General features: G+C 41.3%; 1 protein-coding gene across 2 annotated transcripts; it reads left to right on the top strand.

Annotated features, from left to right (window-relative positions):
* Nucleotides 1-389: 389 nt before the first annotated feature.
* Nucleotides 390-14,511, top strand: Pbk (PDZ binding kinase). Of its 2 annotated transcripts, none has more exons than XM_050152363.1 (8): nt 390-612; nt 3,999-4,076; nt 7,052-7,145; nt 8,430-8,572; nt 9,241-9,410; nt 10,686-10,815; nt 12,848-13,027; nt 13,732-14,509. In XM_050152363.1, exons 2-8 carry the CDS (start codon nt 4,019-4,021, stop codon nt 13,929-13,931), a joined length of 975 nt encoding a protein of 324 aa, XP_050008320.1. In that variant the 5' UTR covers nt 390-612; nt 3,999-4,018; the 3' UTR covers nt 13,932-14,509. The 2 variants fall into 2 exon arrangements, with proteins under 2 accessions (XP_050008320.1, XP_050008321.1); XM_050152364.1 differs by lacking the exon at nt 390-612 and adding an exon at nt 621-753 and having other exon boundaries at nt 13,732-14,511.
* Nucleotides 14,512-15,391: the final 880 nt, after the last annotated feature.

Here is a 15,391-nt window from a genome sequence, read left to right as displayed (position 1 = left end):
TGGCAAAAACATACACAGTTTTTTTTTAAAGAGTAAAATTTCTAAATATCTAACTTTCATTCTCAGCTCCAAATGATTAACTCTACACATTTCTAGTTATTTTCAGGTCACATAAATCTGCAACAAAACATCCTACCTAATGCATATTCAGAACAGTGTTTTAGTTTGGGTAGATTTGCCTTCAAAACAGACGCACATTTTAGGGTTTGGGCCAACATCTGTTCTTCCGAAGGCCTGATACTTCCTATAGAACCTTTCCAGCCATTCCTCTGGAAGGTCCCTTCTCTTTGGCATCTGTCAAACCTGGAAGCCCATGCAGAGCAAGACGCATTGCGCGAACGAACGCAGGAGTTCTGACCCTAGTGCCGCCCCGTAGTCCGCGGCGGGATCTTTGAAAGTGCGCGCGTCCTGAAGGCGGCGGCGGTTACTGGAGCTCCAGTAACTGTCCCTGCACTTCCCGGAGCCGCTGTCCCTGCACTTCCCGGAGCCGCTGTCCCGACAGCTTTGAGCCAGCTGGCAGGTTCTGCCCTGGTGCCAGCCGGCGCGGCGCGACCTTTGAAAACGCCTGAACGCTGCGGCGGTTAGAGCGAGTTCCTGCACCTCCAGGACCAGGTGGGTGTGGCTGTGGTAAGGGAAAGCGTGGTGGACTCGAGGGAGGACAGCGGACGGGAGAAAAGACAGTCGCGAGGGGAGGACCCGGGACCCAGAGGACAGCGGCCGAGGAGCTCTGCCGGGAAGGACAGCTGACTGCGGGTACGCAGCGGGCGGCCGGGGGAGGATCGAGGGAGGACCTAGGGGAAGACAGCGGACGGAGAATAGGGGAACCCCCTTGGAACCATCGCGCAGTCTGACCCTGAGCTCCTGGGTCGCGGGGAGTTTGGGGGTTCAGGGAGGAAATCACCGCTTTCTCCATAGAGGACGGGGAAGGACCTCTAAGCGAATGCTTCTGATTTTTAAACTAAGGCCACAGTAGAAAGGGTAGAGATGTGACCAGGGGCAGTAACCCATTGGGTACAGTCCGTGCCCAGCCTGCGTGCAGCCCTGGGTTCCTTCCTCAGGACCAAAAGAGTGCCTGTGGCCCCAGCACTAGGGAGTGGAGACTGAAGACAAGGCAGGAATGTGGCTGTGGGTAGTTTCCTACGCGCGGGGGATATTGATTTTTTTTTTTAAAAAGATATTCACATACATACATGAAAATTCATAGTGGAACCCATAACCTTGTAGAGTTAGCATATCCTAATAAAAGAATACTTTTGAAAAGCCAAGTACTGTTAAAACAATAATATAAAGTTATGGGCAGGAGCGCTGGAGAGTTGATTCAGTAATTAGAGCCCGCTCTGCTCTTGGGGAACAGGGCTGACCTGGTTCCCAACACCGGTGATGAGTGACCCAACAGGTTCCTGTAATTCCATCCTTCACCTCAGGCACCTGTATTGCTGGGCATATACCACCCAACCCCTTGCCACACACAGCTACATAATGAAAAATGAAATGTCAAAAGCAGTTATCAGATTAACCAAGCATGGTGTAGGCTTGTGATCTCAGTCCCTTCGGAACTGAAGCAAGAGGGTGTAACATTGGGTATTAGCCAGGTACACACAGGCTGCTCAAGGCCCGTTAAGCTTGGGTGAAACCCAGATTCAACAGAACAAAACATGACCAGAGCTTAGCAAGTAGATCCACCAGCTCTATCAGATGTGCCCTTTGAACCCTAAGCCTCAAGGTGACGTGGTTTAAAGTTAATATAGTAACTTAACAGTGAACATCTACGGAAAGTATATGCAGACCTAGACAGTACATAGACAAAGGCTCAAACTCAGTCAGGAAGGAAAAATACCATCAGACAACCAGAATGGGTGGTACATAGCATATTTTGGTATAAATAGTATTAAGTGGAAGGTAAGGTAGTTTTGAGTGTTCAGAATGTAAGGGACTATTGGGCCTGGAGAGATGGCTCAGCATTTAAGAGCTGGCTGCTCTTCCAGAGGACCTGAGTTCAATTCCCAGCAACCGCGTGGTAGTTTACAACCATCTGTAATGAAGTCTGGTGTACACTGTATACATAAGTAAATAAATCTTTAAAAAGAATGTAAGGGAATGTTGGAACATTTAGATCTCGGTATTTTTTTTTTTTTTCGAGACAGGGTTTCTCTGTGGCTTTGGAGCCTGTCCTGGAACTAACTCTGTAGACCAGGCTGGTCTCGAACTCACATAGATCTCGGTATTTTAATCTTTTTTGTTTGTTCAGTTTGTTTTCTTGAGAGAGAGTTTTTTCTATGCTTATGTTTGGAACTCCCTTTGCAGCCCAGGCTGGCCTTGAACTCACAGAGATCCGCCTGCCTCTGCCTCAGGACCGCTGGAATTAAAGGCATGCGCACCACCAGCCAGGCTGGTGTTTTAATCTTTTAAAAACAGGATGCATCTTTGTATCCAGTCTTCAAGCTGCAGGAACATGGACATTGATATTCTCCAGGCCACTCTTTGCCAAGAAATTTGCACATGGCTTGTATTCTACAGACTGATTTGTTCCCCTGTTTTCCTGAACTGGGTGCTGAGGGTTGCACCCATTCTCATCTAGGAAATCAGTGATACCCAATCTCTGTTGATAAGCCCACAAAAATCACGTCTTAAGCTTTGTTCAAGATCTGTATTTGGCTACCTGTTTGACCTTTCCTCCAAGATCCAATAAAACATTCACAAATGAGCTCCCAATATCCCATACCCTCTTTTTTTTTTTCATTTGTTCAATCTAGAAAGCCTCCCACTCCCACCCCCCAACCCCCCATTTTTTAAACTTTTTCCCGTAGCCACAGTTAAGTCGTCGGGAAATCAAGACATTTTCTGGACAGCTTTAGACATGCGCCGTCAATGGAAGCCTATGCGTGGCTTCTATATCTGGTTTTGTTCACTTAGCATGTTTTCTTGGTTCATTTGTGTTGTCCATGGCAACACTTCGTTCCTTTGTATGCGGATGCCACGCTGTGCTCTGCACTCAACACCTAAGGAGTACTTCCCACTGTGTTGGGAGTGTTGCTGTTTGGATGCGGTTTTCTACTTTTGTTTTGTTTGAGGCAGGGTCTCACTGTTGCCCAAGCTGGTTTTAGCCTCCAAGTGCTGGTATTAGAGGTACACATATACACTAGTCTTTAAGGAAAACGAGACCTGTTTGTACCTCCTGAGAAGTGTGAGAGGGAAACGTACTGCTTACCTTATGTTTTGGCTCTGGGGATGGAACTCACGGCCATGTGCATGCTAGGCTAACACTCTCCCACTGCGCTGCATCCCCAGGTCTTGTGTACTTTTTTGAACTAAGTATTTTTTCTAATTCAAGTTTGTATTTTTAAAGTTTTTTTAAACCAGGTGGTGGTGGTGCACGCCTTTAATCCCAGCACTCGGGAGGCAGAGACAGGCAGATCTCTATGAGTTAGAGGTCAGCCTGGTCTACAGAGCAAGTTTCAGGACAGCTAGGACTACACAGAGAAACCCTATCTTGAAAAACCATACACATATATATGTAAATAAATGTAATTAAATTTTTTTATATAAAAATGTTAAACACACACACATATATATATACACACACACACACACATATGTTGAATATGTGTGTGGGCAAGTGTGTGCCACAGTGTGTGTGGAGGTCAGAAGACATCTTGTGGGAATTGGTTTTCTGTACTATATGGGTTTCAGGAATTGAACTCAAGTTGGCAGGCTTGGCAGCAAGTGCCTTTTCCTTCTGAGCTTTATCTCTGGCCTCTAAGTATACATTTTATAGTAAAAACCACAACCCCTAATCACTGATAGTATGAGTATTACATGAGTAAATAATTGTATCTCTGGGTTTCAATTTTACCATTGTAAATAAAATTGGATGAAGTATTTGCTGAGGTTATTTTCAGTTCTCAAATTGTATATTTCCATGATAAAGTGATGTTATGGGATTCTTCTGAGTGTTGTTCTTTATAGCTGCATTATAACTTGGCTTGTTTTCATTATAGGACCTAAAGTGGTTGCTACAATGGAAGGAATTAATGATTTCAAGACACCAAACAAATTGTCTGAAAAAAGGAAATCTGGTAAGATTGCAGAAGTAAGACCTTTCCTTGTTGCTGTTTCTACTAGAAAAGTTTTAGTGTTTGCTCCTTGTCATTGTTAACATTCATGGCATTGGTTATAACAACCATGCTAACCATTACGGAGTGTCTAATAGTGTGGACTAGACATGGTTGTTTTTGATTTTAGGTTCTTCCTGGTGATGGCCTTCTGACTTGAACCAGATGTTAGCTGGCGTTGGTTCTCCCCTTCCAGGAGGAGATTCCTAGGATTCCTCCAGGAGTCAAACATCGATTGCATAGCAAGCATTTTTACCTGTTGATGCCTCTTGAAGATTGTTTAGGATATTTTTGGTTTGTTTATATTTTTCCAGACAGGGTTGACCTGTGTAGTCCTGACTGTCCTTGGAACTGCTCTGTAGATCAGGCTGGCCCGAACTTAGAGATCCTTCTGCCTCTGCCTTTTGAGTGCTGAGATCAGACCACCACCTGGCTTGTTTAGGATATTTTTTTTTGTATGCTGTTTTATTGTATGTTACAACCAGTGTATATAAAATAGTTAAACCTTGTGAAGCAGAAATCCACGAAAGCTCAGAGAGGTGGACGTTACGGACTGGCAAGTACAGACTGTGTAGTATGGCACGTGCTAGAGGAGCTTCTGTACAGACTTCAGATCTAGTTCTCTCGAATACCCACGGGTTCATGGGGAGTGGTTTGAGAAACCTCAAGATGTATGATGACAAAAACGAGCAGATTTCCTGGGGTCTGAAGGAATTTGTACTTGAAGACATTCCAGTCAGCAGAGGGTCATGTTTAGGGTATCTTGTGTTGGTCATGTGTAGAGTAATAGAAATTTTAGCAATTTTTTTCCCACTGCAATCTCTCTAACTTTAAACATCACCCTGTTACACTGGGTCAGCACGCTTTTGAATAGAGGTGCTAATGGGCATATTTGTGTTGTTCCCAATGCAGGTTAGCTGTGGTTGTTCACAGATGCATTTGTCAGACTCCAGCCCCACATTTGCCTCTGAGTTCTGAGATTATAGCTTGTGCTCCCACCCGCAGCCCATGAGGACCTTTAAGAACATCTCTTTATCCCTTAGTGTGCCCAGACTATCCTTTACATCAGTGGGCATCTTTCTGAGATGTGTATCTGTTTTATGATTTGTTGTTCTGCCATCCTTGTCTATTTGTGAATGATTGTGACCCTGTGCCTTTTGAGGCTGGCCTTTAAGCTTTCTTACAGACTTTGCTTGGGCTAAAAGTTAGCGGTAGTATTGAATAGTTACCCTTTAGAGGGCTTTACGTAACAGTTGGCTGCAGTGCCGCCTGATCTGGCTGATGATGATAAAGTGATCTTACTCCTAGACTTGCATTGCTTTCCTGGCTTGGGGGAATACTACCCAATAGGTGTGCAGCTAAGTATTAGCCAAGCACTTTACTGGAAATCTTTTGTTTTGTGCATTGTCTTTCAGCTCCCTCCTGTGTTCTGCTCCACAGCTACCTAGCCCTCCTTGACCTCTGCTCTCTGTCTCTGTGGTTTGACAGTATTGTGCTGTTTCCTCTGCTTAAGCCTGGGACTGCCTTTCAGGGCATGGGGTGATGACAGGGCTTACTTCATCAGTTCGTCTTTGCTCAGAGGTTGCAGCTCTGCTCTGCCTCTTGCCATGCATCTGAAAACTATTTTGTCAGGTGTTGCAGTTCACAGAGAGGGCAGCTCCAAGAGCAGCTTATTCCTGACCACAAGCAGAACTGCCTCATCCTTGTAATAAGTATAGATTGCTCTGAATTAGATTTGTTTCGTTTTTGTTTTTGCAGATGCCAAAGCAAATTCGAACATATGTGTCAATGATGTGTGTATGTGTCTCCTTGGGCACATGTCACAGGATCAGGAAGCTATGTAAAAGGCCAGGTTGTACATAGTTCCAGGCGTGTTCAGCCTGTGGACAGCTATGAATGTGTCTCAGCACAGCATCATAAAAGTACTTAAAACATTACAAAGTTTTCTTGCAATTTTCTGTTTCTGTGTTTGTGCTTAGAGTGCTGTTTTTGAGCATGATCTTTGTAGATGATGTGTCACAGTGTCACAAAGGTGACCTTCCTGGTGGACCCTCAGGACCACATTGGGATTTGCTCATGCTTGCTTGTTTGATTTCCTTCTTTATTATCTCTTTAAGATATATTTTTATGAGAGTGTGTACGTGTGTGCACGTGTGCACTTGCCACATGCTTGTGGTTACCCTTGGAGGCCAGAAGAAGGCATTGGATTCTCTAGAAGTTGGAGTTACAGATGGTTGTAAGCTGTGATGTGTGTGCTGGAAATTAAACTCTGGTCCTTTGTAAGAGCAGCAAGTGATCTTGACCCCTGGGCCATCTTACCAGCCTTTATATTTGTTATTTTGAAATAGCCCTTTAAGAATGTACATAAAGGACCAGGCAGTGGTAGCAAACATGTTTAAGCCCTGCACTCAGGAGACAAAAGCAGGCAGATCTCTGTGAGTTTGAGGCCAGCCTGGTTTACAGAGCAAGTTCCAGGACAGCCAAGGCTACACAGAGGAAATCCTATCTTGAAAACCATATATAATTTATTATATAATATATATATATATATATTTAAAGGACCAGTGGGATGGCTCAACAGGTTGACCTAAGTGTAATTAAGTGTAATTTGCCCAAACAGAACCAAGTTCAAAAGCTGTCCTCTGACTCCCATGTGTGTGCCATGGCAGTCACATCTGCATACACACACACACACACACACACACACACAGAGCGAGAGAGTAATAATTAGATTTTTAAAATTAGCTTGTATGCCCCCAAACAGGCCATTTACATTAGTTACTGTGAGTTATAGAAGTAGTCTTGGTCAAAGGGTACTCATGTACTCTGTAAAAAAAAAAAAAAATGCTATCACTAACTTACCACAGTGTTTTCAGACTGTCAAGATACTTTTGTACTGCTGCTGTTTTCAATCACTGGCTTTTGTTTTTGATTTGTAGTATTATGTTCGACTCCATATGTAAATATCCCTGCCTCTCCATTCATGCAGAAGCTCGGCTTCGGGACTGGGGTCAACGTTTACCTAATGAAAAGGTGAGTGCAGGACTTCCAGCTTGTGGGACTTAGGTCCATGTGCTTGCGGTGGGCAAGTTCCTCCCCATTCCAGTTCTCAGACCGACATCCCCCCCCCCCCCGCGTTCCTCCTAGCGGTTATTCTAGCGGTTATTAGAGGGAAGTAGCTTAGCCCTTTTCTGGCTTCGCTAAGAAGGTGAAGTGCTGGAAAGATCCTAGAACATGGCTTTGAATGTGGTGTAGGAGAATCGCTGTTGTTTGTGGGGAGTTGGAATAGTGAAGAAGAACATGTCACGGATGGGGGACGTTTGGCAGTTTAATGGCTATAGGGAAGGGTGTAGCCCCTAAGGAGCTACCCTCGCCCCGGGAGATGGCCTCCTACCCATGCACTAAGTGGACTCAGCAGGCCTAGTGGATAAAGAGCACACGAGGATTAGAGGGGAGGGGACGGAAAGTATATTTGATCAGAAAATATGTATATGAAATTTCAAATAATGAAGGAGAACATACAGACTTTTTTTGAGTATCTCCTTAAATTTCTTTAATATTAATTATAGAATCTTGTAACTCATATAGATAAAGTGTTTGATAAAGTAGACTGACATGCCAGGATAGAATTTTTTTTTAAATATTTATTTATTATGTATACAATATTCTGTCTGTGTGTATGTCTGCAGGCCAGAAGAGGGCACCAGACCTCATTACAGATGGTTGTGAGCCACCGTGTGGTTGCTGGGAATTGAACTCGGGACCTTTGGAAGAACAGGCAATGCTCTTAACTACTGAGCCATCTCTCTAGCCCCAGGATAGAAATGTTAGAAAATTTTTCTAAAATTCTAATAAAAAAGCAGTTTTTGTTTAATTGTACTTTTTTAAAAAATATTTTATTTATTATGTATACAATATCCTGTCTGTGTGTATGTCTGCAGGCCAGAAGAGGGCACCAGACCTCATTACAGATGGTTGTGAGCCACCGTGTGGTTGCTGGGAATTGAACTCAAGACCTTTGGAAGAGCAGTCAATGCTCTTTACCTCTGAGCCATCTCTCCAGCCCTTAATTGTACTTTTATAAATTCATAACATTCCATGTTTATCTTTAATCCCTTTAATCCCTTCTCAGAGCTGAGATGTCAGGTGCTGTTCAGTGCATCAAGACTCACTGACTTAGTTTAAACAGAAATGTATCAGGTGTCGATGATCTAAAGAGTTTTATATATTTTTAAATACATATATTTCTCTGGAGTCAGTTTGGGGACTTTTAAAATTCATTGTGTACCTTTTTAAATTTACATGTGTATATTTTAGATCTCCAAGAGGATTGTCTCATTCTCCTTGGGCTGTGAAAAAGATCAATCCTATCTGTAATGATGATTACCGAAGTGTGTATCAGAAGAGACTGACTGATGAAGCTAAGATTTTAAAAAACCTTCATCACCCAAACATCATAGGTAAGTGCAGGTTGACTTGATGGTGGTATGCGGTAGAGCAATATTCTGTAGTTCTAGAAACAGTATAGATGCGCTCTGAAGTGGTTATGCTAGTAAAGATAAAGGCAATGTGGATTGTCTAATGTGGGTGGAGAGACGAAGCGGTAGGAGGACTTGTCGCACTTGCAGAGGATTCGGGTTCAGTTGTTGGCAAATGCATGGGGCTCACAACTGTCCACGGGGGAGCCACTGTCTTGACTTTCACTGGTACCAGGCACATACGTGATGCACATTTATTCACACACATAAATCTAAGAACATCATTTAAGACCCACATATTTTAGATCTTTAAGTGCTTGTATTTCTCTAACCCTTGTGGAGTTGAGGTGTAGTCATTTGGTGCAGGTGCTGTGAGGATTTCAGAACATTTACATTTATTAAATGGGTTCTTACATTGTCTTCACTTTGCATTTTTGGTACTAATGGGGATGGTGGGATCATTCTGTTTACGAAAGCATATTAAAACTATGGTGATCTGTGGTGCTGGACATGCTTGAAGGCATTGAAATTATAGCTGCGGGTTAATTTTGTAAACGATAGCTGTCTCATTTTGTTAGTTCAGGTCCAAGTTACACTACCGAAGAAGCCCTGGTTTCCAGACTAATAGAAGAATGTCACATTTTCTTAAGGGTATCGCGCCTTTACTGAGGCCAGTGATGGCAGTCTGTGCCTCGCTATGGAGTATGGAGGCGAGAAGTCTCTGAATGACTTAATAGAAGAGCGCAACAAAGACAGCGGGCGCCCCTTTCCAGCCGCTGTCATTCTCAAAGTTGCTCTGCACATGGCAAGAGGGCTAAAGGTAACTGTGCTGTTCTATTTCACATAGCTTTGGAGAACTGTGAAGAACTTAAACATGGCTTATACCTATGCTGCTGTGTTTTTGGATAGATACAACATAAGGAAGGGAAGAAATGTATATACTAATTATACACTAGTAATAGTGACTTTAGAAAACTACTGGTGACTCACAGTGTAATGATGAGAGTGATGTCAGGGTGACACGCTAAAGTTTCATATGAAATTGGTTTATGGAGCAGATTGGGAAAAAAGCATTGTAAATACATTCAGTACAATTTAGTACATTACATTTATAGATAACTTTAAGTAGGACAGAGCTGGGCATGGTAGCACACACCTTTAATTCCAGTGAGACTGAGGCAGGCAGATCTCTGGGAGTTCGAGGCCAGCCTGGTCTACAGAGTGCGTTCCAGGAGAGCCAGGTCTACACAGAAACCCTGTCTCACAAAACAGAAACAAAAGGAGAAACATCTAAATTACTTACTGACTGATGGCTTTAATTATGTATATATAATGAAATTAATAATGCAACCATGTTGGGGCCTATTCAGCACATGGTGTAAGCATTTCAGCATTTGCAGCAAGCATAGAAGCTCCTGTGGAAGGGCAGATCACAGCAAGAATGGTCTCTCCCTTCTAAGCTGGGCTCACAGTATAGAGCTCAGCTGCTGACAAATGAACAGCCATTTTGCTGCACTCTTCAAAATGTGACTATAATTACGTACACCCCAGAAGGAGTTCATGTAGAAAACATAATATAGCTCTGGGGTACATCTCTGCATCTGCACATGATTATAGTGTCCCCATGGCACCTGCTAGTCTTGCATTACATCACAATTTGAGATACTTGTTATTGTGAAAATTTCAAAATTCAAAACTATTGGCCTCAAGTGAAATTGGAGTGTTTTGAAATCGGATAGGAAATTATATGGGCTTTAAGAATTCAGACATCTTTAAGGAAAAATTTAAATAACATGGCCTGTCCCTGTCCCCTTCCTGGATTCACACACTGAAACAAATAAGTCCAGTTCACAAAGGGAGTTCAAGTCATTGCTGTTTGTTTGTTTGTTTGTTCTTCCCTCCTCCCGAGACAGGGCTTCTGCCCTGGCTGTCCTGGAACTTGCTCTGTAGACCAGGCTGCCATGCATTCAGAGATCCTCTGCCTCTGCCTCCCAAGGCGTGTGCCACCACTGCCTGACTCAAGTCATTGTTTTATTAAAAGAACTTTTATTAGTTTTTTTTCTACTCATGTATTTGATTGTTTTTACCATTTTAGTATCTGCATCAAGAAAAGAAGCTGCTTCATGGAGACATAAAGTCTTCAAATGTTGTAATTAAAGGTGATTTTGAAACAATTAAAATCTGTGATGTAGGAGTCTCTCTGCCACTGGATGAAAATATGACTGGTAAGTAACATTGTTTTAAATTCATACAAATTTTGAACTCCTAATTTTTGCATTCTACAACATAATAAACCCACATGGTTTAAAATGAACTGTTTATGAAAAGTGTGTAATACAGAGTGTCTTTGGTGTTTTGCTTCCTCTGAGTGCCCAGCTTCTTCTGTTGCTACATGGACTGTCAGACTCACAGTCTTTCCAGTCTTGAGTCTGTGCCCACACTGGCTCTTACTAGTTTGGATTTTACTTGAATAACTTTGGAAAGACACACCCACCAGACTAGAACTTCCCCAGCTTCTGGGTATTCTGATCCAATGATGCTAAGCAGGACTATTATAGCTTCCCTTTTCTCTTCAAATGTTTCTCTACTTGTACATCTATTGAAAGCCTCAAAGAAGAATTTTGAAGATAAGATTCTTTGATTAAACAAACTGCTTGTTTTTCTCCCCTATTGTTTGGAAGTGAGTTATAAGCATTTTGTTTTCAATTCTATCCTTGTATAAAATGGAGATTATAGTAATGAAATACTGAAGAATTATATTTTTAGGGTAACTTTAATACTGTCCAGTGAATTTGGTTTATCTTAGAGAAATAGAGTTTTTAAACATATAAAGGAAATTTTGCCTCAAGGAAGATGCCATGGAATACTGGACAAAGGAATTAAATTAGATTTCTAACAAAATATTTAGGAGAACCTTGAGTTTTGGGAGTTTGGCAATGAAAATTTATGTAGTTATTGGAGAGTCATTGGGCCACTGTTGGCTGCTTCCTTGTCAATGGAAGGAATAAGAAAGATAGTAACAGAAGTCACTGGGAAATGTTAATAAAACCAAAAGCTGGACTGTGGAAAAATAAATTCTCTCAAGATTGAGAAAAGAAAGAACATAGCCACCAGTATGAGGTGTGAAGAGGGTCACAGCTGCATGCTCAACACTTGTGTAAGGACTATTACAGACAGCCATATTTCACCAAATATGACAGCCTACATGAAAATGCAGTATCAGGAGAGATGGCTCAGAGGTTAAGAGCACTGGCTGCTCTTCCAAAGGTCCTGAATTCAATTCCCAGCAACCACATGGTGTTCACAACCATCTATAATAAGACCTGATGCCCTCTTCTGGTGTGCAGGCAGAACACTGCATATATAATAAGTAAATAATGCAATTATCAAAATTGATATAAGAACTAGAAAATCCAAAAACAACTAGTAAAGAGACATTGATTTTAGAAGAAAAGTGGTACTAGAGTGAGTGGCTGTCCATTGTAGTCCTATATACTAGTAAATAACAAGAAAATGAGAAGTTAAAAATTCCACTTATAACTCCAAGATATTTAAAAAATCTAAGAAAAAATGAATAAATCCATTAAGTCTAAGCCTCTAGTCTGGAAGCTATAAAGCATCACTAAGGTGGAACCAGATAGAGAAAGAAGGATCTGTATATTTGAAGACTTGATACTATTGAGATGTTCTTTGCAGATTGATCTAAGAGTCCATTATTTCCTAATTAATGTTTTTTTGCTGGTTTTTTGTTTTCTTTTGGCTTTGCTCTTCTATTGAAGCTGATAAAAGGACTTTAGACTGCAAGGGGCTGTGAGTGGCAGATACTTTCAAGGCCAGTCTGAGCTCCTGACTTAGCAATTATGGAAGCACTGAAATGCCATTTGGCTTTCAGCCTCTGTGATATTAAGAGCTTACAAAAAAACCAAAACCTAGACATGAAGTAGTCTGCTGTGTCACACCGCTTACAAGATGGTCTGGCTTGAGTCTGGAAGTTTGACATCTATCTATACTCTAAATTTCTGTTACTTTCTAAGAGAACTGTTGTTTTCTTACCAACTGATAAGATTTTAATACATCCTATTCTGATAAGGGACAGATCCTTTATAGTGAGGCTGAATATAGTGATTAACTTATGAACTCCCTACACAAATAAGTTTTGCTTGTGTTGTTTTGTTGGTTGCTTGCCTTTCTCCATGATCTTTAACAACTGTTCTTATGACTATTCTATTTGTATTTTTGTGTGTGTTTGTGTTTTAGTGACTGATCCTGAGGCCTGTTATATTGGTACTGAACCATGGAAACCCAAAGAAGCGTTGGAGGAAAATGGCATTATTACTGACAAAGCAGATGTGTTTGCTTTTGGCCTTACTCTGTGGGAAATGATGACTTTATGTATTCCACACATCAATCTTCCAGATGATGATGATGATGATGAAGGTATAGATACAAATAGGTTTTAACATAAATCTGAATTTCTTTGTGGTAATTAGTACATAAAATTGTCTTTTCATTAAGTTAAAATTAAATAGCAAGTTGTTTAAGATTATAGTAGTACTGTGATTCATTTGGCTATATTTAATCTTATACAAATGAAATAAAGATTGAGAATAGGGGTATTATGTATGTAACCTCTCCACTTGTTGGCGTAAATCACGAACAAGGCCACACCAGTTTGGAGTTATGATTAATAGGGTGTTATTTATTTAAAGGGGAAAACTTACAGATCACCGTCCCAGACAACAGCCATCTGCACAACCAGGAAGGGAGTCTAGTCTCCAGCAGAGCAGGAAGTGAAGAGAGCGAGCAGAGGAAATAGCCGCTTTTTTAAAGGGAGAGAGACCACGCCCCAATGGGCTGGTATCACAGCAGCTATTGGTTGGAGGGGTGGAAGGACCTCCCGCAACATCCACTCATGGGTTCTCATTTTTCTCTAATAAACTACATTTGCTGGGTGGGTAGGTGGGGTATCTAGTTACAAGTTTCCTTAACTTCTTGATGAAGAGAAAATAGCGAATATCTGTGGCAGGAATAGTTGAACCTGTGGTCTGGGTAACCCTGCCTTGTTGCAGGACGTAAGCTGTTGAGCTGTTCCATGACTTACACGATTTTGCTTGTTTCCATTTCTAACTCCTCATGTGCAGATACAACCTTTGATGAGAGTGACTTCGATGATGAAGCGTACTATGCCGCTCTGGGGACCAGGCCATCCATCAACATGGAGGAGCTGGATGAATCCTACCAGAAAGTCATTGAACTCTTCTCTGTGTGCACTAATGAGGATCCTAAAGATCGTCCTTCTGCTGCTCAAATCGTTGATGCCTTGGAACTAGATGTCCAGTGATGCTGTTTGTGGTCCAAGCATGAAGCAGAGCTTGTATGTGAACTATTGACCCAGATGCATTTATTTATTTAGTTACTGTAGTGGCTAGACACTGGAGGTGCCTTATTTTAGGACCACTGTACTGTTAATATTTGCATAATTTTCTGACATTATTTCATATAAGTATTTATTATATTGGATAGATAGTCTGTGAAGTTTAAAACTAACTCTCCAGGTACTTAGATGCTGCCCCTGATTTAAAACACTAGTCACCCTGTCTGAGGTGACTTTAGAATCTAAAGATCTTTTTAGGTGTTCATTAGTGGGTCATGAAAAATTTACCTTATACAGTGAATCTGCATCTGTTCAGTGTCCAGCTATATAGCTGGCTTGTTGGTTCATGTGCTTATTAAATGTTCCCTGGAGCTTAAGAACATGGTTCAGAAGAGTAGCTCCTAGGGTTTTCAGACCCTGGTTACAGATGTTTTGTATCTCTTCACATCTTAGTGTCTAACTCATTGAATATATTTTTATTCAATGTATTTTGTTTTTATTGACTGTATCTTAAGTCTTTCAAAGTTGTGATGCAAGAATTAATAAAGGACAGTTTTGATAACAGCCACCTCAGCATTATCTTCTATTCTTGTGTTGCTACTGAACTTGGGTTCAGTTTTTATTGAAACCTTATTTTCTTACGTATAAAGTGAGATTAAATTGGATCAATTGAGTCACAGCTCTTTGGAATTGCCAGAATTAACTGATTTGGTAAAACCAGGTGATGTACTCAGAGGTAGCTACAGATAGAATCTTAGGTAATCCAGCAACAGATCATTAATTAGCATATTGTCCATCAAAACTGTGAAAGTGACAGCAATTTGAAAGTTTACTTATGGAAAAAAGATTCAGTAGTCTTACCTACCCTTTCTCTGATGTATCATTTTTAGTAGGTTTGCTCAAGTGACCTGCTTACAGACCATAAAGCATGAATTGGCTTTAACACATAAACTGGTACCTTGAGTTTTATTTTCAGTTCCTATGGATACGCCATTTTCTATATATCATTTTACACCACTCTGCTTCTCACAAACCAGTACTGGCATGCAGTTCAACTCCACACTTTATTTGGATTTATTGCTCAATGACTACCTTTTCTGTTCCAAGATCCCTTTCAAATGCCACTCAGGAATGTTCCAGCCCCTTGCTTGACTACTAAATTTCAGGGTGTGGTGGTTTAGGAATTCTGTACAACAGACCTGATGTTTATTTCATGTTCACATGGGATTATAGGACTTGAGAAATGTAAATACTCTTCTCACACAACAAACCATCAAACATCAACATGGTGATGCTGTCGACTAATACTAGCTGTTACTATTGTTAGCAGGTTATCTGCTAGCTAACACAGTATTCATTTATGTGCAGTCTGCCTTGGCACATGTGAATCTTTCAGTATGGACTCATTTATTACACTACTTGATGTG

Source organism: Alexandromys fortis, unplaced genomic scaffold (assembly GCF_014885135.2).
Source record: "Alexandromys fortis isolate MF-2015 unplaced genomic scaffold, M_Fortis_MF-2015_v1.1 scaffold_75, whole genome shotgun sequence".
NCBI lineage: Eukaryota > Metazoa > Chordata > Mammalia > Rodentia > Cricetidae > Alexandromys > Alexandromys fortis.
This window is presented reverse-complemented; position numbering and strand designations above follow the sequence as displayed.